Here is a 27758-nt window from a genome sequence, read left to right on the forward strand (position 1 = left end):
TGAAAACAGTCATTATTAAATACTTATACTTGCTTTTCTCTTATCTAATATGTATTTGTATATTAGTTGTTCTTGCTCTTTGATGAAAGAAAGGAAAGAAACTATAGAATGATGGAAAAAATAAATATGGATAAAAGGTAAAGCCGAGAAAGGAAAAAGAGACTACACAAAGGTAGAAATTGTAAAAGATGCAACAAAACGTCAATATGCAACAAACGAGGCAGAAGTAGGAAGAAAAACACCCTGAAAGGTGTTCTTGTCTTCAGAATTCTACTCCTACAGCCTTCGAGATTTCAAAAGCAGTCAAATGTCCTGCTAAAGTTGCAATAAAGGTTTCACAACGTGCCCATAAGAAAAGGATCAGTTATCAATAAACAAGGAATTGTTCACAACACAGTTTTTAAGAGCAATGATGAGTCCGTAGGGGGCAGCTCGCAGACCCAGATGCTGCGTACCTCTTCTAGGCATTCCAGGGCGCAGTGACCCTCGGACCGGAACTCGGGCATTCCCGGGGGAATGGTATGAAAGAGGCTCACCCAGAGGCCAGCCTCGATCACCCCAGCATCGTATGTCCTTATATCCGTCGTATGAAATAACCTCAGCCCAGAGTTATCTATTAAACCTGGAACAAAAGCACATAATTAAAAGTGAGTTCCAGTTCTTAAAAAAGTGTTCATATTCAGTTGCAATAGGTTAACTAATTTTCTTTAAACTCTCATAAGGGAAAGCAATATAAACAGAGATGAATAGAAGACAACATTCAGCTTCACAGAAAGGAGTTAAAAGATGAGTAGCCACACTGCCTGCAACCGCTGTGGACTCATACACTATACCGTGGGAGAAGCGTTATCTAGCTGTTGTATTCCACAAGTATCTAACATGGAGGCAGAATGAAAATTTTAAAGTCATTTGTTCTAATATAGAATAACACAATAAAAGTTTTGTTTTATATTGTTTCGAGGTAAAGTTCAATAACATTTATTTAGAGGTAAAAAACCCTTGGTCTAGAAACTATCTGCTGATGGAGAAAACCACTAAAGATGAACTTACTTTCTTCATAGTTTGTCGCCATTCTCTTAATAAGACACACTTCTTGCTATGACATATTTATTATAAGGAGGGAGAGTATGAGCCCCAAACACTGCATAAATCTGTTTTACTAACTTCAGAATTAACTGACTCCCTTCTGCAGTGGTGACTTGTCTACTGGCGACTACCAGATTGGCCCTTTCTCTAGTTTGCTTTCTCAACTCCTTTTACTCAATCAGCTTAATCTATTTATAGTCAATCATTCTTAAACACCAAGGTCTTTATAACAAATATTTCTCATTGTACTAATATATCATACACCCCTAACTCACACACACATACACACTCACACAGACTCACACTCATACACATTTAGAAAATATCTATTACTTTGAATGTTTTAGGGCACAGTAAGTTGATAAAATTAAGTATCAATAATTATCTCAGGAAATTCTTATCTCTTGACTTCCTTAACACCTTTGAAAAATCCAAGCTTCCTTTCCTGCTTAGTGAGCTTGCTATTGTGAACATAAGTCATTTAGCATTTGTCCATTGACTCAAGCTTGTTCAGATATTTAGGGTCACACAAGAAACCACTGTAGTGGACAATTAAGAGCACTGACTCTGGAGCTTGACCACCCTGGCTACAGATCCCAGCTCTGCTTCTTAGGAGTTGTATGAGCTTGGGCAAGTGCTGGGGGTTAAATATTTGATCCCTCCAAAAGCAGACTTGAATGTTTGCTGAAATTCAATTGCCATTCTGATGGTACTGGGTGGTAAGACCTTTAAGGTGTGTTTAGGCCGTGAGGTCTCTGCCCTCCTGGATGTATTAAGGACATTATTTTGGAAGTGGGTCTGCCCCCTCCTGCTCTCTCTTTGTCCTTCCACCATGTGATGACACAGTAAGAGGGCCCTTGACAGATGATGGTAACTTGATCTTGGACTTCCCAGCCTCCGTAATTGTGAGGAATAAATTTCTGTTCATTATAAATTACCCAGTCTGTGGAACTCTGTTACAGCAGCACAAAATGGACTAAGACTGGAAAATGGCCATAATAGTAGCACTGCTTCCTCCTAAGGTTGATGTGAGGCTTAAACACAAAGGGCTTAGAACACTGTCTGGCACAAATGAAGTGCTCAATAAATGGCAGCTAGTCCAAAAGCTTCTTGAGGCCAAAGATTGTGTCTTTTTCATCTCTGTATCTCTGTCTAGTGCTCACACATATACCAGGGAATCAATCAATTGTTAAACAAATATATCATGAAAATCAATTCTCTTTTTATGCTATTACCAGTGCAGATACAAATGCATGACAATGCAGAACATTTATATTGATCCTAGGTTTTCTTTGGACATATCTTGGAGAATTTTGTTTTGTATTTTATATTTTTGTGATCCAACTCCTTCTAATATAAGTTTGATAGGGGAGAAAAAGGCAAGCAGAAATTCCAGTTGGGTTTACGGTAATTAGTTTTATTAAATTGTGTTAGGGGTCTGGACCACTAATACATCATCTATTAACAAAGTAATAATGTATGAAATAAATATAAAATGATTATTAAAAACTTTCCTGTAAACTTAAATTCATATTATATAATGTTTACTATGTTTATCAAGGCAAAATTACTACAATCTAAAATTTGGTCTAATTATGAATATGAATTAATCCAAGACTAAAAAATCTTGAGTTCTACATTAACCTATTAGGAAAATAATCTTACATTCCATTTTTACATTGAAACTATGAGAAAGTCAACTTAATTGAAAACAGACAAGGCAAATAAATCAAATCTACTTTTATAATAAAGACTATGAAAGGAAGAAGTCTCATTAAATTTCTAAAGAAGTATTATACATTATATAAAATATTCTATGAATAACAAAATCAAAGATGTAAAATTTTTGAAAAATAAAAATTGCAATATAATTTATGGTTAAGAATTATTTATATTATTATTAAAATTATAATTTTGTGTTTCATAGACAGATAATGATTTCATGGGAAATCTAACTTTTAGAATTTGTTAATAGGTTATTTTATAAATGTTTGGATTTATGAATGCTTTTTAAATTTAATTCATTTTAGATTCATGGTTCAGAGTATGGGATATGATTGGTGGGTGAAAATAAAAGTAAATTCAGAAAAACTACTAATATTTCATATGAATTACTTAAGACAAAAAAAGATACTTTACTAGCTTGCTCATAAACAAAATAGCTTAGACACCTTTACAGAAGCATCATTCTTTAAACATCATACCACGTTACCTCTCTTAATAATCTATTTTTCATTCTGCACCAGCCAGAGTGGTCTTTTCAAAATACTAACTTTGGTATTTGACTTCACTGTATCAAACTCTTCAATTGCTTCCCATTGCCTATAGGATGCAGACCAAAATCCTTAACATGGCCTACAAGGCCTTACATGGTCTGGTTCTGCCTTCACCTTCAGGCTCATCAGCATCTTTCTTCACTGCACCCCCAACCTATTTGCACCTCCAGCCACCAGGTGAATAGTTTGATTCCTCAGCGAAGACTTTCTAGACCATCCCCCTCCACCACACACCCTTGGCTAGAGCAGGTCACCAGTTAAATACTCTCATAGTGTCAGGTACCTGTCCCTTGGATCAACTGGCATATATATAATTTTATATTAATGGTGTGATTATTTGATTATTTCTCATTCTCACTGGATACAATTTCCATAAGGGTAGGAACAGTGTCTGGTTTTCACTCACATTGTATCCTCAAGCTCAGGTCTGGCACATAGCTGGTGCTCGGTGTTTGCTGAATAATTGCACGAATCAATATAAAAGAATACCTTGGAGTTGCTTATGTTGATAATTTCATATTAAATCTATTAATGGGGGGTTGAAATATTATATAAGTAAATTCAGAAATTAAATGCATCTCTTCACTTCAATATTGTATTACACAGTGTCATTCCACAAGTATTTCTTGAGTATATTTATGACTTGCCTATCACAACAAAATGCTTGATATTTTTTAGTGTAATAAATGTTAGCTTTTTCATCTGTGCAGTTAGAAAGAAAATGTTTCATAAGTACCATGTGATTAATGTATATCACAAAAGAAAAAAACTATTATTCTACTTTCTGGTAGGTAGTATGTGAATGGTTTTTTAAGATTAGTGACCACATATGCACATTTGCCTGGTGCTGGTTAATGCCTATTGTTGCAGTGTAATTATGAATAGTACCCTGTTTCACTTCAAAAAGTATCCTAATTTGGATGATAAATTGTAGGTTAATTCTCTCTAACAATGACTGCTATTTTGTTTCAACTCCATTAAAGGCAAGAGTTATGAAACTTTTTAAATGTCACAGGTAAAATACATGAAGAATAAACTCACCTTCCTCATATGTGGGATTGTCATAATGGACTTCCAAGAGCACGTAATGCGGATCTAACGGGGTGCCAAGGGATAATCCAACGTGAGGTGGGTAGGAAAAACCCTAAATATGGAAAATTCCATGAGACAGTGTCCTTTGAAAGTCACTGAGAGCTCTACTACATTAAAAAAACAACCATTCTCAAAGATATTTCAACCTTCTCAAACTCCATTAATCTATAACTGATGAAATAAAATAAAAATGACTTAAGGAAAGAATCACTCCCCATGAAAATGGAAATAAGCTACCCACATATCAAAAATAGTGTGTAGAGCTTTACTTATAAATATTTGAATCATATTGGTGGTCAATTAATTATGTTACATCTCAGCAATCATTATCCCCACCTCTCCACCAATGCCCCAGGCAAAAATCACGGTTTCACAGGTGAGGAAGGCATCAGGCATGTTAGGGTGGTAGCACTCGTGGCCAGAGTCTAGAACACTGTCGTTGAAGTTGCTGCTGCACTGATAGAGCAGGATGTGGTGGATCAGACTCTCGTGGCCTCTCTGTATCACTGGCTCAATCTACACAGACACAAATGAGAGGGAGGATGTGATAAATAAAACCACCCTACAACATCCTGCAACAGGCACGAAGCTAGCATAAATGTTATTGGTTTTTCAAAGGAATATTCTTCTCAATCATGTAAAGGCTATATAGTTCAAGTATAATTTTTTCTGGAGATGATGACAATGGTGATGATGATGATGACAATGTCAATAGCAAAGACAAGATGATCATTTATTCCAAGAATCAGAGGACTTTATTAATCTGCTTTTTTGTTTTGTTTTGTTTTGAACTCAATTTGTTTCCCTTACCCATTCTGCAGAACATTTGTTTTGGAACTTGCATGTTCTCTTCTAAGCTTTCCCTTGCCTTGCTCTTTCTCCCTCTTTCTTTTATTTTTCCACATGGAAAAAAGAAGTCGAGGCTATAGGAACAAACTCCCTCCGTCTCCCTTTCTTCCACCTCAAAAGCTTATCTTTGCCCATTCATACTGGAGGTGAGAGATGATGTCTCGTTCTTCTTTCTATCTATTATCCAGGGTGCTGAGCACAAAGTAGGGCTTAATAATGAATACATTTATTTTCATGATTAAGATCAAATTCTAACGGCGATTTTATTGTTAGAATTTGGAAGAGAAAAGAAAACATTGTTAGTGATGTGCTCCTGTGACACTGCTCAAATTAGGACAGGGAAACTAGAAACCAGTTAGAATAGAATGGTGGTCCTCATTCGGGGGGTTTGAAATATTTTATAAGTAAATTCAGAAATCAAATGTACATCCTTAATACCTCTTCACTTCAATATCGTATTACATAGTGTTTCTGTAAGTTCCCTTCATAACACCTGCCCACTTCAGTCCAAGAACCTGAGAACCAACTCGGAATGAGCTAAGCACATCCTAACATCCCAGATTCCTATATCCAGACCAAATGGGAGCCCTGTACTTAATCTAGGTGGGCTGTAGGTGTTGCCATGAGTTATAGGGTTCTTTTTTTATTTTCAGGGTTCTTTAATCTTTCTTTCTTCTGATAAAGAAGCCCTGGTGTGCTCCTAAATTTCCAAGAGCTTAGTTGCCTTAGAGTTCATCAGCACTTCTGCTTTTAGTCCTAACTACTCAAATGCAGGCATTGCCTTTTGAAACCCCTGCTTGCTCTCTACTTGAAACATGCATGTTTAGATGAAGTGTTTTTAGCTATTTTCTCCTAGGACTTTCCATTTTTCCCATAGTTTTTCTCTTTCCTAGAGGAAAATCTAAGCAGCCAAAGGGGGAAAGGGTATGTAGTGGGTAGAGGTCTAAATGGGCAGCCAAGGAATTCATGTTCTTAAATCGAGTTTTCTTTTGTGTTACATGGTGAGTCATGCCACACCTAAGCCACACACACACACACACACATTTTTAACATCATATTCATGTAAATAACATTGCACATGGTTTTGTCTGCACTTGTCTCTAAAAGGTCAGAACCCTGAAGGCAGAAACTTTTCTATTTTTCTTGAAAATGGCCATCATTGTTCAAGCATGGTTGCATAACAAGCAATGATTGCACAGAAGTGTAATCCAGAATTTCTACTAGAATTTATTTTCTACATCTAGTCTCAGCTTTCTATAAGAGTTGATTTATCTGGATGCCTCAGTACTCCATGGGGGACAGGGCACTGCTAATATGTCAATAGTGAAATATTCAGGCACATGTGAGATTTTTGCTAAGTGCCTTATAAGTTCAGGCAGAACCTTAAGCTCTGCAAGGTAGGTCCTGAAAAGAAGGCTCTGGGGCAAATGAGAGTTGGCTATTGCCAAGGCAGCTCTAGAAATTAGTGGCCTTCACTGAGGCATAAGAAGAGAGAGCTAAGATGTGTAACGCTGGGTGGTACCCGACTTTGAAGAGTTTCAAATAAACTGCTTAAAAGAACCTTTCAAAAGCAAGGTTTTTTTGTGTATGTGTTTGGGAGAAAGGTGTGGTTTATAGGAAGTGCTGAAATTAACACCAAGCTGCCAAGCTACCAATGCCATCCTTGGAATTATAATAGTAACATCCATCTTTTATTCAGCATCTACTATCTTCCAGCCACATATTAGTTATTCTACATATTTCATTTAATACTTACAACAAATCTATAAGATAGAAATTATTGTTCCCATCTTACAGATGAGAAAACTGAGACTCAGAGAGATTAGACAACAAGCTCAAAGTACCACAGCTAGGAAGTGGTAAATGGGATTTGAAACCAGGCTGGTCTGACACCAAAGCCTGTACTCTTCTAATTGCAATGCATTATTGCAGGAAGGAATGTTGGAGATGCACGAAGGACCCTGAAAGTTGCTGTCAGTGGAGGGGAGGATGACAGGCTTCAATAAGGCAAGTTGCCAACAGCTGTCATTAATGACGGTGATGACACCATGAGCCAGTACTAGGAGGTGCTTCTGGAAGCCACTAGTAAGGACCACCACACTCCGCTGCCATCAGAGGAGCAGCACCAGACTGGCAGTCTTACACCTGGGGAGGGGTCTCCTGGCCTCCCTGTCATCCCAGTCCAAGTGCCCCTTGGCCTCCAGGGCAAGGAGACAGACCCATGACCTTTCAATGTGCTCTTTCTCAAAGAGGGCAAATAACAAGATCTCTCTCTGAAACCTGGTGAGGGCTTCAAGGAGAATTAAACTGCAATCTGAACTACAGATTACAAGTTGGGGATACAGCCTAAACACGAGGATTTCCTAAGAAAAAACCCACGCATAAAACAAAGAAACTTTCTTCAAACCTGGGTATTGATCACGGGACGAGGAGATACAAAGGCTTAGATGAAGCAAAGCCCTTGGCAAAAGGATGTGAGAGATGAGAAGGAAGGAGAAAGAAAAAGAAGTGCTTGGGAATTATACGTAAGGATAACCATGAGTTAAGGGGATGTTAATACGGGAGGAAAAATGCCTCATTATCAAATTCCTGAAGAATAGAAGAATTTCTGGAGAGGGAAGTTTAAGACCACCATGAGGGACAACTGAGACACCAAGGGTGTTCCTTTAGGATGGGCATAACCGGTCAGTAGAGGGTACAAACTGCAGGAAATGGGAACACTTTGATCAGCACAGGATGGGGCCGCTGGCTCACGGTACTCAGTTCAGAAAGGATTTGTTTTGAAAGCCACTGAGCCTTAGCAAACTTAAGAATCCACATGCTTTTGCAAACTTCAAATAGCCAATTACCTAATAGCCAAAAACACTTGCTGAAAGAAACCTACTTTTTACTTAATTCTCCAGTAACAGCTTGAAGAGTGTCCCCTCAAAATTCATGTCCAACTGGAACCTCAGACTGTGACCTTATTTGGAAATAGGGTCTTTGCAGATGTAATTAGTTAAGATGAGGTCATACTGGATTAGAGTGGGCCCTAAATCTAATGACGGGTGTCTTTATAAGAGAAAGGAGAAGGAGATTCAGACGCAGACACATACGGAAAGCAGATGGCCGTGTGAAGACGGAGGCAGGGGTTGGAGTCATGCTCCCACAGCCAAGCAATACCAGAAGCCTCCAGAATATGGAAGAGGCAAGGAAGGATTCTCCCCTAGAGCTTTCGGGGGGAGCCTGGCCTGGTCCACACCTTGATTTCAGAATTCTGGTCTCCAGAGCTGTGAGAGAACAAATTTCTGCTGTTTCAAGCCACCCGGCTTGTTGTAGTCATTTATGACGAAGCTAATACTAGGAAGCTAATACATCTTCAATTTTCTATCCTAAACTAACAATTTGAAGATTGGTACATTTATACCTAGGTCATGATTGTCCCTGCAATTGTTTGTGACACAGACTTATCACAAACATACATGTTTTTCTTATACAATTGAGGTTAAATAGGTTTACCTATAGCTAAATATATGTGTACCTTGCTTTAGTTGTTAATTTTGGGAGTAAAAGGGCAGGGAAGTGCCTTTCTTGTCTTGTCTCAGTATACTAAGCACCATGTGAGAAATACAGAGAGGTTATTAGAGCTCTTTTGAACAATTTCCCTGTGTTCATCCTTCCAGGTCTACCCATTTAAGATGTGGCTCCTTGCTTGTTAAAACATGAGAGGATGAGTGGAACATAGCTCTCCAAAAGCAACGCACAACTCAATAAATTAAAAATTAGAACAAAAGAGCGAGGTGATAGTTGGAATCTTTAATGAGCTGGAAATTTTGTAAATCCCTGTCACTTTTCTTCCTGCCCGTTCTTGTTCCTGGCACCCTGCTGTATGTATCCACCCGAGGCACAGGTTGCTGCCCACGTAAAAGCCCATAATCCATCTCTGACAAAAGCTATGCAAAGGCCAGCTAGCTCCTAAAGTGATGCGTTACCCATGGGAACATTTCAGCCAGAACTAGTAGTGGAGATGGATGATTATGTGATCATGCTGACATCTCATGTCACAATGGGAGGACAGAGGTATCTGCCCCCCCTCCCCTCTCCTGCTGTACACTTGTGTCCTCGTCCCTAATGGGGAAGGTTCCTTTAACATGATAATATATCCAACTTCTGAGAGGCAACCAAAATGAGCAAGGGAATGGCATCTTTGCCCCACAGAAACTCCACTCTGCAGAAGGTTCAGGGTTCAAAGCAAAGCCTGACTTGCTTATGTGCTGTCAAGGGGCCACAGCTTGAATGGACTTGGCAGCTGAAGCCCAGGAGGTGATGGCAAGAAGAGGTGAAGTGAGATAGAGATGAAGAAAAGGGATGAAATGAGGCAGAGGAGGCTTCTGGAAAATAATTCACCCCTTACTGCAATCCTGAGTTCTCATGGGAACTATCTTGTTGCCCTGCCAAACACAACTGGCCAGTTCAGGAACGGATGCCCAGCCTGTCTTGGAAGTTTCCAACCTATGAAAAAGAATCCATCTTCCTCAAGAAGCTGGACACTGTGTGGTTCAGCAACTCTCAGGGATGATGTTCCTTAGCACGTGGAAGAAGCCAGGCTGTGGTGAGCTATGATAAAGTCAGCACACAGAGGGGTACCAGAGGCAAGACAAGACAGGCTTGGCAGAGCTCGAATACCTCATTTAAGTTGTTCCTGAAACCAGTTGCATCTCTGCCATCCTGTGGTTTATTTATTCAACCTTTCCTCCTAATTAATAATACATTCCTTTCTTTTTCCTAATCCAGTTCAACTTGAGTTTCTGTCACTTGCAACCAAAAGTCCTGATTAATAATCAAATGCTAGTAAGTGTATGTCATCTTCGTCAATATGTACGTGAATTCATGCATGTACTACGTGACATTATCTTTTTTCTTCTCTTTAGAACATTGTCAGATAAAACTACTTTGCTTTTGTTTTATTCTTCCAGTTTATTTACTATTCTTAATTGGATCTGGCTAAGTTACAAACAAAGTTACTTCAGTAAATGCCCTTGAAGAGTGATATGGGGGTGAGGTGGGAAGCACCTCCTCTAATACACTCAAATGTCTTTCTCCTTGGCTTACTGATTTCCGAATTTCCATCTAGGCACTTAGCAGTAAGGCCATTTTACTTGATGAATATGAAAGTACCCTTGAGAGAGGTAACACATTATGATTTACAGTCATTTATTTTTGAATGTGAATTAATTAGGTTCTTTTGCCAAACACCTCAAGAATATAAAAAAGCCACAATAGAAAATTATGTTTAAAAAAGTTTATAACATAGCATGCTTAGTGTATATACTGGTCTTTGAATTTTAATAGATTATTCATGAACTCTAAGGTAGCTTCTGGCCTTATGTTAACATATATATTAACTTTCAATTAATTGAGCTATTCAATAAGCCAGAGATCATCCATAACTCTATGATACTTTAAACTACAAGCAAGAAGTAGTGGTCTCCTAGAGGTACGTCTTGCCTGTACTATTAACAAGCTGTGTGCCAGGCCATGAGTAAGTCACACACTACTAGTTGTTCTTTTCATCTGGCTCTCATCTACATACAGATTAAATGAATATATATCCACTGAATCCTCAAAACAACCTTATGAGCTTAGGTAACAGAATTATTCTACTTCTTATAGATGCAGAAAGCAGAGCACATGTAAGTTAAGAAACTTGCCCAGTTGTTGGAGCCCAGATTTGACCCTGGTGCTCCGGATTAGAAATGTGCTCCCAACCACCACACTGAGAGACTCGCCTCTTTACTGATAGGTGGAGATGGGACCATGCCAGCGCTCTACCAAGATCACTACAGGTCCCTTTAGCCTTTTCTGTGCACCCATCACCCAGATTCTGTTCCAGGCGCCTCATTTCTAATCACTTGCACCTGTGACTTTCCTCAGAGGACTGATCTTGCAGAGAGCAAGTGCCAGAAAACACATGCTCTAGGTGAAAGGTATGGGAATGGTAACAGCCAGCCACGGTGCCTCAGATGGGACATGTTCTCTGTGGGTTTAGGTTGAGGTTGGAACTGCAACTGAATCACACCCTTGCTCAGCTGCTTCTTCCTTTGCCTTACTCTTCCCCTCCCCAACCCCACACTTAGTATTTTTTTCCTGGCACTAATAAATCAATTGCACATAAATCCATGTCTCAAGGGACTGCATTTGGGAACCCAATGTAAGACAAGTAACACAATGGAAGAGCATTTATTTGAACACATTTTCTGGGGTTTCAGTCTTGTTTTATTACTTTGTATCTCTGTTTCCTAGCTGTTTAGCTTCTTTCTAGCTCAGTTTCCTTATCAGTAAATCAGTGACAATGAGGCTTCTTATAAGATTACTTGAGAATTAAATGGCTGATACATATAAAGCAACGGGCACCTTGTAGGTGCTCGAACAATAATACTAGTCATAGTTTATTATTATAAGTTAGAATTTAAATAAATTTTTAACATTGTACCCTCATAAGATATTGAGTAAATCTATCCAAGTAATCCGTTCACAAGTTCCAGTATTTCAAAATCTAATTTTAAGGCTTGTATGTCATAAATACTCAGCCAAAAAGTTTTGGCATGGTCAAATGTGTTATTGCAAAATATGTAATCATATGAAATCTATATTTCTGTGTACCATCTCAATTTATTAAGGATTTGATTTTCTCGTTTGTATGTATTAAATATAAGCCTTAACTATATGTTCTCTACAACGATATTGTTTTCTGAAATATGACCTCCCTCTTTTCTCCAAAGGAAACTTATCTATTTTGGCACTTCTCAGGTGTGTGTATGTATGGTTTTTAATGTAAACTTCTATTATCATTTTGAGCTAAAAATATTTTCTCTTAAGAGATGCTCCTAACTCATTCATTCATTCAGCCACTCAACTAACAAACCCCACTTCTCTCCCCCACTCCCCAAAATATTCCATCTATATCTATCTACTATATGCTTTTTGTTAGGTGTCAAGGGAGGAAACAATAATGCATCAAATATGAATCTGATAGTCATACGGTTCGTATTCTCAGCCAGTAAAGAAGCTAAGGCCAGAGAATGCATCAACTGTTCCAGAAGACTTTCTTGTCAGGATCCTGAATTTCTGAGCTACACTATTTGGCTAAGAATAATCCTCAACTCCCTTGAGTGGCCTAAACCCACTTATGGGATCCCACCCTTGACATGAGCTGAAATTGGTCCAATCAAAGGGAAACTCTGGACCTTTACGTGTGACACAGTGGCTTTGTTTCCCCAGATGTGAAAGAGAATGTGTACAACCTCCGGAGTTTGTTCTGCCCTTTCTCTACCATAAGAGAAAACACCTAAGGATGAAGACAGCACAATGTTAAGGGCAAGCTCAGAATGCAGCTATACGTCTGGAAACATCATGAACCTCTAGACTAAGGAATTTGCTTCAAATAAATCCAGGCAACACACAGTTGAAATAAAAATGGATTTGATGCTGATAGTAATTGTCAATGACAATTATTTTCCTCAATCGCCTTTTGTTTCTTCCCCCTCTTCAGATCAGCAATGAAAGCTGAGGTGACTACCCAAATCTGGATTAAGTTGGAAGCTTTGTTAATCCAGATTTCTGGAAAAAACGAATATAAAAAAGGAGTTACCAAAATAACTAATAGCTGAGCCTGGTTCTATAATGTATTTTTGAAAACCAATTTTTTTTCAAGAGAACATTGAATATTTAGAACATGCCAAAACAACATGACTCATCCTCTTTCCCATTTCTCATCTTCGAAATGTCCTTCAAATTTCTTTCCAATCAGAGCCACCATCTTAATCCACACCTCCCATCCATCCTGTGTGAATGACACCACTAGCTACCTACTTACCTCTGGGATGTTTCTATGGTCTGAATGTGTCCCCCAAAATTCATATGTTGAAGTTTAATTGCCAATGTGATAGTATTAAGAAGTGGGGACTTTAAGAGGTGATTAAGATGTGAACATGGAGCCATCAGGGATGGGATTAGGGCCCTTACAAAAGGGCTTGGGAGAATGGGTTCATTCTCTTGCCCTTCCACCTTCCATCATGTAAGGACACAGCAGCAAGGCCCCATCTTGGAAGCAGAGAGGAGCCCTCACCAGACACCAATGCTGGTGCTTTGATCTTGGACTGCCCAGCCTCCAGAACTGTAAGAAATAAATTTCTGTTCTTTATACACTACCCAGTCCCAGTCTAAAGCATTTTGTAACAGCAACACAAACTAAAACAGATGTTTAGGAACTTTCCTTTTGAATAATACTCCAGACCCCAGCCAGATAATCTTACAAAATCATCCCTTTCACCTTGTTAATCTGACCAATAATGTTCAATGGCACCACAAAACCCATCCTGCAGCTGATAAAATTAACACTTCTTTTTTCTGACATTCAGGGCCCACTGTCACTGGCTGCATGTTACCTACACAGCCCCATATGCATGAATTCCCAGTCATAGGGACCCCTTCCCTTTATGCACCAGATTCATTCTTACTGCCATGATTTCATTCATGCTGTTTTCCCCATCCAATAGTCCCTCTGACTCAACTTTGCTTATTTAAAACCTATTCATTCTTGAAAGCCCACGTTTTGTTTTCCCTGGATGCCATCTATGATTATTTTGGCACACATTTGTCTTGTTTCTCTGAACTTCTTTCAGAAGGCAGTACTGTGTGGTAGCTTGAAGGCAAAGACTTGGTTTGGAATCCAACGTCTGACGCTTACTAGCTGTGTAACCTGAGACAAATTATTTAACCTTACTGAAACTCAGTTTCCTTATTTATAAAAGAGAAATACAGATCAACTTTTAATCCTTTATAAAAATTAAAGGAGAAATGTGTCTAGCACATAATTTATAGTAACATTAGTTTAAAACTATACTCAGCTTTATACAAATTATCACATACTTAACTTTTTACTGAAGGCAATTATTTCATATATGCATTTTCTTTTCCCCTTAGTTGGAGTGGCAATTCATTGTTTTACCACTTTGTACCAGTTCATTACAAGGAGCTGGCTTTTTCAAAGCCTTCATTATTTGTGTGTGCATGTGTCTATAACTAAGGAAATATTAATATAACATGAAGACTAGATCTTGATAGTTTTACTTTAACATGCTATTGCTTTTATCTCTACAAGTGTGAGCTGTTTTTAAATAAGTTGAATTGTTTTTTAGGTTAAACTGCATTTCAAATTCTGGAAATTTGTAGAGTCAAATATGAATGCAATTAATATAAAGCAGATATATATGATTTTGCTTTTTCAAACTGCAGAAAAATGGTTCATAGAATTTTTCCAATAATTTTTTTGGTCAATACATGCTTTTCAATGCAGCAATATATCAAAGGGGTGAGTATATCTGGATTTCTGTCAGTTGCACATGGACAACCATGTTTTATGGAGAATGAAAACTGTAGAAATGGGTAATACCTTACAGGAACATAGTTCCACATCACAGAATGACAGGGGAGACAGAACAATGAAATAATTAAATTTCCTCAGCTAAGTGTTGCTTCCAGTTTAAATTTAATTAAAATTAAAACAAGAATAACTCTGTATCATAGAGAGAGGAATGAAAATATAAACAGAAATAGACATAAAGGTATGTGATTTCATATGTATAGAAAATTTCAGAAAAATACAAGAAAATATTAGTGATAGTCTATGCAAAGTGGAACTTGAGTGGTAGAAATTATGGCATTTTGCTTTTCACTTTATGACCTTCTGTATTTGAATTTTTTTACAGTGAACAAATATTAGTTTTATAGTATATTTTTTAAAAGTATAGTTTTATCACTTACTGATTGAATGGCCTATGACAAATTAATTAACTGGATGAGTCTATTTCTTCCCAAGGTTATCATGAGAATTACATGAGAAAATCCTATACAGTACAGGGTCTATACAAAGCACTCATCAAATGCTAGTTCTCATAATTCCCATCCCTAATCTGTTTATGGTATTTCCCTGAAAATTATATTTGCATTATATTTATGGTACATTATCATAATTATATAATAGAGTCTCCAAAAAAACCTTTGAAAATATTTATTTTCTTAATACTGAGTCAATGCAACATAATTTATCTACTACTATAATTTTTTAATGTGGAATTTGTATTTAGAGTAATAATTGACTAGGATGGATTTAGAGCTAGGTTTCTAGAACAGAAAACCCAATTATATTTTCTGAGTTTTCACGCCCTCAGAATAACTAAAACAGGTTTTTTGTTTTGCTTTGTTTTTTACCTAAACCTGCTGTGAAGGCTTCACAACCCATATGACAGATGCCAGTACACGTGACTTCCCCTTGACCAGTCCCCTCTCCTGATGGGGGGGATCCCAGCAAAGATGCCAAGACCTTTCCTTGGTTCTGCCTCAAACATTTTCTGTCTTTCTGGATTGCTTTTTGCTTTGGGATCTCCTTTGAAGTTACAGTTGCTTGTCTGTTTTTTGTTGTGCTGTTGTTGTTGGGGAGGGATATTTTTTATGATTTCAAGGCCTAATAATTCTATCCATGAAAGGACAGAACTTAATAACTAACAGATGATCCTCATGATAAAATTCCATAGCCCCAAATTAGGAGAAAGAAAAAAACTTAGTTTTTCACTTAGGCCAATACAACTTACATGTAAAAATAACCAATTTAATTCTGCACGTAATAAAACTAACTTCCTTTAAAAAAAACTGTTTTCACATCCTGAAACTTCTAGTGCCTGTGTTTATATATAATTTGTCATAATAATTTTGGCAGTTTTAAATAAAGTATATTATTTTTGCACTTATTCATCATAATTTAAGGATTTTATTTCCTGGAGAAATTTAATAAATGAGCCATCTATTTTTTCTTCTCCTAGGAGTAGGGAAATAACATTAATGACATTTTTTATTTCTTCAGGCATAGTCTAAAGATTAAATCTAATTGTAGGTAATGCGAATTAATAACATTGCCTCGTGCAGAATTCTATGTTGGCTTTTATCCGAAGGCCTAGAATATAACGCTTTTTTAAATGCCTGCAAAGTAGTTCTGTTTTATCCTATAATGAAAGGAGAAACTGGTATTAAGTGTTTTTCTCTAAGATACAAAATAAAGTTGCTTTAGAACTGATAATAAGTCCAGGTTTTCAAATCACAGTTTATTGGATTGTTGGCCTGTTTTACAAAATGTCTACGAGTAGCACAGCAGAGCTGTTCTGTTTAGCCCTTAAATTCATTAGATACATAATCCATCATGCCATCATTCAAAATTAATTTGTCCCAGGAATAAAACAGATTTTTTGAATATTGTTTACAACTCATCGTCATTGACTTGAGTCTAGATTTGAGTCATTCATCCAACAAACGTTTACTAAGCACTGTCAAGAACCGTGCCCAGGCCTGAAGATCCAAAGATGCATGTGGCACGATTGTCAAGGAGCTAAAGTTTTATGGTCAGATAAAAAGATAAATCCTATAAAAAAAAATAGCTGTCATTATGCCAATAATAGCTATCATTTGTGAGTGTTTGCATTTACCAAGAATATTACACATATTGTTACATTTAATCTTCATACAACCCTAAGACTGATTTTACTGTCTTTATTTTACAAACAGGGAAGTTGAAGCACAGTTATGTAAACAACAAATTCACACAGCTTCTGAGTAGCAGGCTTGAATTCGTACCCAGGGTTGAGTGGCTGAAGATTCATTCTTTGTGCGACTGTGCTTGTCTACCTTTCTTATCTGTACAGGCTACAGTGGAGGCACATGGGAGGGAGACATGGTCAGAAGAAGAACTGGAATAAAGCTCAAAATAATTTTGTACTTTAAATAGTACTGTTTCAAAAAGTCATTTGATTTACATTATGGAGTGTTGCCCTTTAGTTGGAAAAAAGATGATGAAAAAATGAAAGAGACTATTAACCTGTCACAGAATTTGTGATTAACCATTACTACAGTCAAAAAATATAGTCTTTTATGCTTCATAAAAGTTAAACAAATAAATGAAGACAAAATGACTTCTTTAGTTCTGGCTCTTCTCTTTGTTTCTCTGTTATGCTCTATGTGTTTAAATATGAGGCTTCCATAAAAAATAATCCTCATGTATAGGACAATTCCAAGAAAAAGAGAAGACAACAAACTATACTGTTTCTCAGGCCATGGCTGAATTAATCACTTATCTTCAGGTCTGTGGGTGAATCTCCACGCTAGGTGCACAACCCCTGCTCCATGAAGTCTTTGTTTATCTTAGCAAACAGGTTCACACTGAATTTATCTTTTCAAAGCCCTGATATCTCCTGCTGCTTTCCAGCTATTTGAATAAATGTCTTCTCCTATAGATGTAGGTTTCTTGACAACAAGGCAAATGTCTTATTACTCTTTGGGGTTATTTGTTCTCTTACATTTGATTTAACTTGATAAGTTAATATACAGAGAAAATAACATAACACTGTTCATATAACAATCAGCAAGAATTTTGTCATTTTTACTTTGCTCTTCGTCTTTGCCCCAACTTAATTCATCACATTTCTGTGTTCCCATCAGGTACTCACATGGTAAACTGACTTGCCAAACTCGCAGACCATGGTGGGTCTCGAGGACAAACTCAGGGGTCATTAGTCATAACAGGTCTGAGCTGCTTTTTTCCCTAAACATGTCAACCATCTTTTTAAAATTGAGCCTGAAATCATTTTTGCAATTAATACTTTTTATCAGAGTTGAAATATTTTCACGTCTTCAGTCATAGAAACTACATTAAAAATGGATCCTCTTATGAAGGAAACATATAAAAAGCATGGGCGATTTAGTCCCTATTTTTCCCAGTTGGAAAAAACCACACACTCTAAACTTCATAATTCACAATCTGTATAGGTTTTCAAAGAAAAATTTACAGTTTCAGAAATGCAGCCAATTACTCTTTTTAGCAGATAAAGGAAGAAATCTAATTAAAAAAATCCAATAAATTTGATAAATCAAGTTATGATAATGGTTCCAAAAAAAGACCTCATCTTCACTCCCCCCCCCAAACCAGCATTTCTTTTTGAATTTTTACTAAAGTCCTAACCCCTAACATCAAACGAGCTGCCAAGTCTTCCAACTTCTACCTTCAAAACAACTCTTGAGCACATTCTCCCCTTATTTCCAAGGCCACTTTCCCAGTTGAGGCTGCCTTTACTCCCACCTACACTGTCCTAATATGTGAACCTAAACTCCTGGCTCTAATCATCTGTCTTCTAAAATATCTACAACACATCATGCCATTTCTCTAGTGAAAACCCAATAATTCCACTTTTCCTTAAAAAAAAACTTACTTCTTGGCCTACTAGCCACATTGTCTGTGAGACTGTCACAAAACTCCCAAACTCTTCCAGGAACATCTTTTCTCTGTGCCCATGGTCATGGCATCCCATGTTTTCAATGCTGAATCTGGCAAGATAGAGCTATGCCCAGCACTCTTGTACAACATAAGCTTTGTAGAACATATGCTTCCCTTACTCTTGGATATATATATAGCAGTGGAATAGTTGGAATATATGGTAAATGTATGTTTAATTATTAAGAGAACCTACAGAATGGGAGAAAATATTCACAAGCTATACATCCAATAAAAGACTAATAACCAGAATCTACAAAGAATTCAAGGAAACCAGCAAGAAAAAATCCAACAACCCCATTAAAAAGTGAGCAAAAGACATGAACAGAGGCTACTCAAAAGAAGATAGACAAATGACCAATAAACATATGAAAAAATGCTCGATGTCACTAATCATCAGAGAAATGCAAATCAAAACCACAATGAAATATTGCCTTACCCTACTCAGAATGACTTTTATTAAAAGTCCCAAAACAATAAATGCTGGTGTGGATGGAGAGAGAAAGGAACACTTATACACTGTTGCTGTGACTCCAAATTAGTACAACCTCTATGGAAAACAGCATGGAGATTCTTCAAAGAACTAAAAGTAGACCTACCATTTGATCCAGCAATCTCTCCAGTGGATATTTACCCAAACAAAAATAAATCATTTTATCAAAAAGACACCTGCACATGAATGTTTATTGCAGCACAATTCACATTTGCAAAGATGTAGAATCAACCCAAATGCCCATCAATTCATGAATGGATTAACAAAATGTGGTATATGTATATCATGGAATACTACTCAGCCATGAAGAAGGATGACTTTTGCAACAATTTGGGTGGAGCTGGAGACCATTATCTAAAGAATGGAAAAACAAACACCGCATGCACTCACTATTAAACTGGAACCAACTGATGAGCACACATGTGCATAGAGGGAAGTAAATCTCAAATGAAATCAAGCAGAGGGGAGGGCGCTGAGGGGATGGGTGAAAACCTACCTAACAGGTACAATGAACACCATCTGGGTGACAGGCACACTTTTAACCCTGACTCCAGCATTACAAAAGCAATCTATATAAACAAAAACATTTCTACTCCTATAATACTTTGAAAAAAAAAAAAGTTACACAAGCAAAAAAAAAAGTGTCATATAGTTTTTCGAAGTGTTTATACCATTTTATATTTCTACCAGCAGTGCTTTAGAATTCCAATTACTCCACATCTCTCCAACTCTTTAATATTAGATATTCTTACAGGTGTGCGGTGGTATCCCAATATGGCTTTAATTTGCACTTCTTTAATGAGTAATGTTGAGAAGTATCTCAAGAAACTGGACATCAGGCAAAAAAGGAGAGTGATCTCAACATCACTAGTCATCAGGGAAATGCAAATTAAAACCACAATTACATACCATCTTACTCCAACGAGAAGAGCCATTATTAAAAGTCAAAAAACAATAGATGTTGGCTTAGATGTGGTGAAAAGGGAATAGTAACACACTGTTGGTGGGAATTATCTCCATAGATGTTGTAAATTAGTACAGCCATTATGGAGATCAGTATAGAAATTTCTCAAAGAACCAAAAGTATATCTACCATTTGATCCTACAGTCCCACCCCTGGGTATCTACCCAGAGGAAAAGAAATCATTATATCTAAAAGATATCTGAACTCATATGTTTATCCCAGCATAATTCACAATAGCAAAGATATAGATCAACCTAAGTGCCCACCAACTGATGAGTGGATAAAGAAAATGTGGTGTGTATATATATATGTGTATATATGTATATATACACACACACACACGTGTATTTATATATGTGTGTGTGTATAAAACATGGAGCACTACTCAGCATTGTTAATGACATAATGTCTTTTGCAGCAACTTGGATGGAACTGGAGGCCATTATCCTAAGTGAAGTAACTCAGGAGCAGAAAGATAAATGCCATATCTTTTCACTTATAAGTGGGAGCTAAACTATGCCTACACAGGGCCACACAGAGTAGTAAAATGGACACTGTAGACTCAAAAGGGGGAGATTGGAGGAGGTGAAGGATGGAAAATTACCTGTGGGGTACAATGGACACTACCTGGGTAATGAGTACACCAAACGCCCAGACTCCCCCACTATACAATACATACACCTAACAGAATTCAACTTACCCTATAAATCTATTAAATTTTTTTTAAAAAATAGAAAAGAAAAAAAATCTCTGAGAAAAAAAAAAATGACTGAGGTCAGTCCTGTAATTTTCTTAGGTTAGTGCCTGGAGAGAGTTTCCAGGCTGTTACAGAGGAAGGAGAAACCCAGGCAGGACCTGGCTTTCTCCCCGACTTGAAGACATAGAGCTGGGAGTCCTGAAAGGCCTCGTAGGTTTCAGTTCAGAGAGTAAAATGTGGGAGATGAGAGAGATGCATGGAGAGAGGACTCCAGACATCTACAGAAGGTCTGCCTCAAGTACTCGATTGAGTACTAATCCTCTCGTACGTAGGAGGAAACTACCCAAGGCCAGGTAAAAATCACATTAAAGGATTAGAGGGAACAGTTACAGAAATATCACAATGAAGAAAATAAGGCCTCTTCCCAGCAGTCAGAATGAAAAATCTCTTAATTCACAGAGTATTACACAGAATATTCAGAAGAATTTTGCCGTATAGTACGTAAAATTAGTAACTAATAAAGCTTAAAAATAGACCCAGGCTGGGTACGTTGGCTCATGCCTATAATCCTAGCACTCTGGGAGGCCGAGGTGGGAGGGAGGATCGATTGATATCAGGAGTTTGAGACCAACCTCAGCAAAAGTGAGACCCTGCCTCTACTAAAAATAGAAAGAAATTAGCCGGGCAACTAAAATAGAAAAATTTAACCAGGAGTGGTGGCACATGCTTGTAGTCCCAGCTACTTGGGAGGCTGAGGCAGGAGGATCACTTGAGCCCAGGAGTTTGAGGTTGCTGTGAACTAGGCTGACACCACGGCACTCTAGCCCAGGCAACAGAATGAAACTCTGTTTCAAAAAAAAAAAAAAAAAATTAAAATTAAATACAATAAAAAATAAGATCCAAAAGGTGTGATTCCAATAACTTAGCTACATCTCAGAACAAAGCTCAAGAATACTTACAGGAATACAAACATAAACAGCATTCAGTAAGGTAAAATTAAAAAATATCTGCCATCTAAGCAAAATTTACCAGTCATAGAAAGAATTAGGAAAATAAAACCCATAATGAGAAAGCTTAATTAAACCAAATTAACACATAAATAATGTAAATGACAGAAGTAACAGGATAGTAATGCAGTTCTTATAAAGGCATTGCATATATCAGAAGACAGACCAAAAATTAAACATATTAAGTAAAGACATAGAAGATATTAATAAATACTCAAATCTAACTTTTAGAGATTAAAACTATAATGTCTGAGATGAAACATGCAGTATATGGTATGAAGAGCAGATTAGACAATAAAGAAGAAAATATTGGTGAACTTGATGGAATAAAACTACTCAAAAAAGACTGAAAAAAATAAAGAGCTTCAATGAGATATGGGACAACTAGAAACAGCCTAATAAACATAAAACTGAAGTCACCATAGGAAGTGATTGAAAAGAGCTAACAGCATACCTAATGGTAAAAGACTGATCGCTTTCTAAGATAAGCAACAAGCAAGGATCCACTCTCATCGTTTCAATTCAATATTATACTGGAGATTCTACACAGTACAATAAGGAAAAGAAGGAAAGAGAGAGAGAGAGTAAGGGATGGAGACAAGGCGGGCATAAGATTGAAAAGGAAGAAGTAACATTGTCTTTATCCTTAAGTAACATGATCATTCTCACAGAAAATTCAGTGGAACCTATACTAATGCTACGAAAGCTAAAAGGTGAGTTTAGCATGTGTAAGGGCTGCAAGATCACTATACAGAAATCAGCTGTATATATTAGCAACAATCAAAGTGAAATTTAAAAGTAAATACCATTTAAAATAGCATCAAAAAATATGAAATACTTATGAATAAATCTGGCAAAAAACATTTAAGACCTCTACACTAAAATCTAAAAATATTGCTTAAATTAACTAAACAAGGAAATATTCATGACCTTAGGTTAGGCAAAAATTTCTTAGTTACAACCAAAAGCATGACCTACAAAAGAATAAAGAGCTAGATTAATATTTTACCAAAATTATGAATGTCTCTTCTTTAAAATCACTAAGTGAATGAAAAGACAGACCACAGATTAAGACAAAATATTTCCAAGTCTCATATGTGATAAACAACTTGTATCTAGCATATTAAAGAATATTGAAGACTCAGTAATAAGAAAACAAACTTCCAATTTAAAAAATAAACAAAGATTCAAAGACACATTTCACTGAAAAAGATATACGAATGACAAGCACATGAAAAGATGTTCAGCATCGTTAGGGAAATGCAAATTATAACCACAATAGATAAAACTGTGAGAATGGCTAAAACTTTAAAAGATTGACTATTCCAAATGTTACTGAGGATGTGGAATACCTGAAATAATCATACCGTGTTACTTGTTACTAGGAATGTAAAATGGCGCAAATACTTTGGAAAACAGTTTGGCAACTTTTAAAAATGTTAAATATACTCCCTACCATCTGACCTAGTCTTTCCATTCCTAGCTATACATCCAAGAGAAAAGAAAGCATATGTCTGTACAAAGACTTATGCACAAATGTTCACAGCAGCTTTATTTAGAATAGCCTCAGGTTGGAAACAACCCAAGTATCTGTCAACAAGTGAACAGATAAATAAATTGGGTTATATCTATATAACAGGATACTACTTGACAATAAAAAGAACTATTAAAACATGCAACATGAATACATCTCAAAACAATTATGCTGAGTAAAAGAAACCAGAACCTCCCAAAATAGTGCATATACTGTGGTTCTATTATATACAATTTAGAAAATGTAAAATAATTTATAGTGACAGAAAGCAAATTTATGGTTGCTTGGGAATTGGGGTAGGGAAGGAACAGGAGAAAGAGATAACAAAAAGCCTTGATAAAGTTTTAGGGATATGTCCATTATCTTTATTGTGATGGTTTCACAGGTGTACACATAGATCAAAACTTATCAAATTTTCTACTTTAAACATGTGCAATGTATAATCAATTATACCTCAACAAAGCTGCTTTTTGTGTTTTCGAAAAACCACCATGCAATACCACTATAGTCCTCTAGAGTGGCTAATATGAAAAGTACTGATAATATCAAGTATGACGAGGATATGGAGGAACTGGAACTATTAAACTTTGAAAAACTGTTTGGTATTTACCATATTCAGCTTTGCAACACAGCAATTCCATTCATGTGTACATATTGAACAGAAACACATAAACATGTTCAGCAAAACCCATGTACAAGAGTGTTTATAGTAGTGTTAATTGACATAATCAAAAACTGGAAATTATCCAAATATCCATCAACAGTAGAATGGCATATAGATTGCAAAAACTTTCTTAATTTATTGTAAAGATTTTCCTAACTTTCTTCCTCTCCCCATATTGATGCTCATTTCTTTGTGGCTTTGCAGTTCCTCCAACAAGGAGTATATTCTATTTACCCATCTCCTGTATCTAGGCTGGACTTGCTTCTTATGGCAAAAGGAATGGTCTGCTAATCCCAAACCAGGCTCAAGTGGCCTGACAGTTTCTACTCTCTCTTTTGGAATCTGGCTGCCACCATTTGAACAAGCTTAGTCTAGATTTCTGGAAAACAAGATACTACAAAGGAGGGCCCACTTGTTCCAGCTGAGGCTTCCAAGACCAACTACAAAGAGCTGACCCCAATCATACAAGAGAGCCCAGGCACCTTTAGAGAACTGCCTACTGAACCCAAGCTGCTTACAGATCTGAGGGTAAGGCCAGTTAAGAACAGAAGAACAGGCCAGCTAACCTGGAAATCACAACAAGTGTTTATTTATGTAAAGCTTATTTAAAGCTGTTGAATTTTGGGGTGGTTTGGCATACAGAAATAGGCTGACTAATACAAATGAATAAAAAATTACGATATATTCAGACAATGAAATCCGAAGATGAAAATGAACACATTTTCTACAAACAACATGCTGACTTGCACATCTTGTTGAACAAAAGCAGCCAGACACAGGAGGAGAATAGTGTTTGATTCTGTCTACAAAAAGTTCAAAACAGGCAAGGTTAGTAAACAGTGATCCAATCAGAATAGTGGTTACCTCTGGGGACAGATAGTGCCAGGGAAGGGACTCAAAGGTCACTTCTGGGGTAATATTCTATGTCTTGGTCTTGATTCTGATTTCATGAGTCAGTTCACCTTATGAACATTCGACAATCTTTACACCAGTGTTTGTGCACTTTTACATACGCAATTCAATAAAAAAAATACTTAGAAAAGAAACTGGTAAAGAGTTGAACAGCAAATTCACAGAAGAGAAAATATAAATAAAAAGAGCATCAGTCTTACTAATAGTCTGAGAAATGCAAGTCAAAGTGATAGGAAATATTAATTTTCACTTATCAATAGGCAATAAGTTCAAAAGACTGAAATATCCAGTGCTTGAGAGGGAACAAGAAAATATTGACACATTGCTAGTGTGCGAATTTTAGAAAGTAATCTGACAAACATATTAAAATTTGAAATACATGTAACATTGACTCAGTGCATTTAGCAATCTATCTTGTAGAAATGAGACTGCTATTACATAAGGCTATACTTACAAGAACATTTATTGAAGTGTTTATAGTAGCAAAACACTTAAGTCATTTTGAATGTGTATCAATAGTGAATGGCTGCAAAAATTACAGTTTATACCTAATAGGATCAAATTATGTAAATATTAAAATGAAAGTGATATTATATTTTGACCTGCAATGATAAGGGTGGGAATTTGAAAAAGCAAATTTTAAAGTAATACATACAGTGATCTTAAATTTTTTCTTAAAAAAAGAAGGTAGATTGATCCAATAAAATCCTATATAACTTTGTAAATGTTTTTTGAGCATAAAGTTATAGAAGGATACAAATAAATCTGTTTACATTGGTCACCTCGAGAAAGTGAAATTTGGGGAGGGGGACACCAATAATTTTTCTTTTATACATGTTTTCCAATTTTTTACTTGTTATAACAAGCATATATTACATTGGAAATGAAACAAGTACACACATTAGAAAATATTCTCACATGAGAAAATAAAGCATTCTCTCAAGAAACAGTGTACAAAACAAACTCCTTAATCTTTCAAATGATGAAAGATAAAAACTTAACAGTTGTGATCTTTTTTCGAGATTGTTAAATGCCAATCCAAGAGAACATCATATCACATATAAATTTTATATGATTATGAGTTCAAGCTGAAAAAGTAATAAATTATTCCATAAAATATCTTTTATCACTTGCAGTAAATATAGTTTGAAATAACCTGACTGAGCCAACAATCTGTTGGAAAATTTTATTTGCTATAGGAGTGGAAAATATTACTCAGAGCACTGATATTTCCTGTTTATCATTATAAAAAGAACTTAGTTCTTTAACCTTGTAAATTTAATTCAATTGTGAATCTTACAAATCCTTGCAATGAGAGTTGCCTTACTAAACAAATAAGGTGCATTTGGCAGTCTAGTTCTTAAAGAAACTAACCTTTATCTCAAAATACCCTAAAAGTGAATATAGAAATAAAAACCAAAGATAGGGGAAGTAATGAATTCCAAGTTATAAAGGAACTAATATATAAAATAAAGTTGGAAATAAACAAATAAATTTCAATTCCATTTCTCTTTTAAATGTGTTAGAAAAGTCAATGAAATCAAAGTGAGTCTCCAACTGCTCTAAATTATTGGATACTTATATCCAAGTAATTTAGAGCTTTTTCAAAAGCTCTAAAAATTATTTAATTATAGATTGTGAAAAGATGCCAACAGTGCAAAGGCATATAAATCTTCGGTATATTTTTCACCTTGAAATTGTTTTATATTTCATATGTTGAAAGACAGATACAGATAAGTAACTATAAATTATGACCTAAGTTTAAATCCCAATTTCAATTAATTAACTGGATAAGAAAGGCAGTTTTTTCCACTGGACTTCATTTTCTAACACCATGAAATAAATGTTGACAAAAGCAAATAGAAAGTTTAGACTGTTAGAGAAACATTTTTATTATAAAATGACAGTATTTCATATCTATCATACCTCAAGTGATTTATAAACACTTTTCAAATAATTCTCACTGTAAGCTTGTGAATAAGTCATATCTCCATTTTGCCAATGAGGAAACTGAGATTCAGAGAAGTTCTTTAAGTTATTCAAGGTCATGTAAGTGGTGGAGCCAGGATTTGAAAGTGGATCTATGTGACCAGAAAGAAACACAGGCTCACATGTTTCACTCAAATAAAGTGTTCAAGGTCCCACCATTAGACTAAATGAATGATGGTTTGTAATACATGTACTAATCATACCTACATGTGTAGCACATTTATACTGAAAAGAGTTCATTCATCACAGTAATTCAGAGAGTGGGCATTAGAATCAGATGAGGCCAGATTCCTATCCCATGTCTACCACTTCCTAGCTCTGTGCCATTAGAAAAGACATCTAATTTTCCTGAGCCTCGGTTTTCTCATCTGCAAAGTGGGGAAGTAATAAGTAAAGCACACTGTCTGGCACATAATGAGCAATAGATAAATATTTGTTTTCTAAAATTCAATATTTTAAAAGGATTTTCAGAGTAATCTTGAAAAGACAGTTATTGTTGCTTCCATTTTACAAATGGGTGCATACTGACACCAAGATCATAAAAGTTTAGGGAAAAGTAAAGAGGCATATTCAAAAACAGGCCATAATACTGATTATTGTGTTGAAAACCCTTGCTCAGTTTCCATCCAAAAGGACTCATTTCACATTGAAGTCGTGAGTTTAAAATCAGCTATTATGGAGAAAATATCCAATTTCATTAACAAAGATGATTTTAGAAAACCTGTGGAAGATTTTAATAATTTGGAGAAACACAAATATACATCTTTGGAGGATGGCTTTAAAGCAGTATTTTTTTCATATCTTGGGCAAAAAATAAATAAATAATCTCTTGAGATCTTTA

General features: G+C 36.2%; 1 protein-coding gene across 1 annotated transcript in view; it reads right to left on the bottom strand.

The window, feature by feature from the left end:
- MOXD1 (monooxygenase DBH like 1) overlaps positions 1-27758 on the bottom strand; it is an 86252-nt gene that overhangs the window by 20682 nt on the left and 37812 nt on the right. The window contains exons 5-7 of the mRNA XM_069489176.1: positions 4791-4970; positions 4404-4506; positions 456-622 (exon numbers count right to left, since the gene is read on the bottom strand). Of these exons, the coding sequence (XP_069345277.1) occupies positions 456-622; positions 4404-4506; positions 4791-4970 (450 nt within the window). The remainder of the gene's footprint in view (positions 1-455; positions 623-4403; positions 4507-4790; positions 4971-27758) is intronic.

The sequence above is a fragment of the Eulemur rufifrons genome, chromosome 15, assembly GCF_041146395.1.
Source record: "Eulemur rufifrons isolate Redbay chromosome 15, OSU_ERuf_1, whole genome shotgun sequence".
Taxonomy (NCBI): Eukaryota; Metazoa; Chordata; class Mammalia; order Primates; family Lemuridae; genus Eulemur; species Eulemur rufifrons.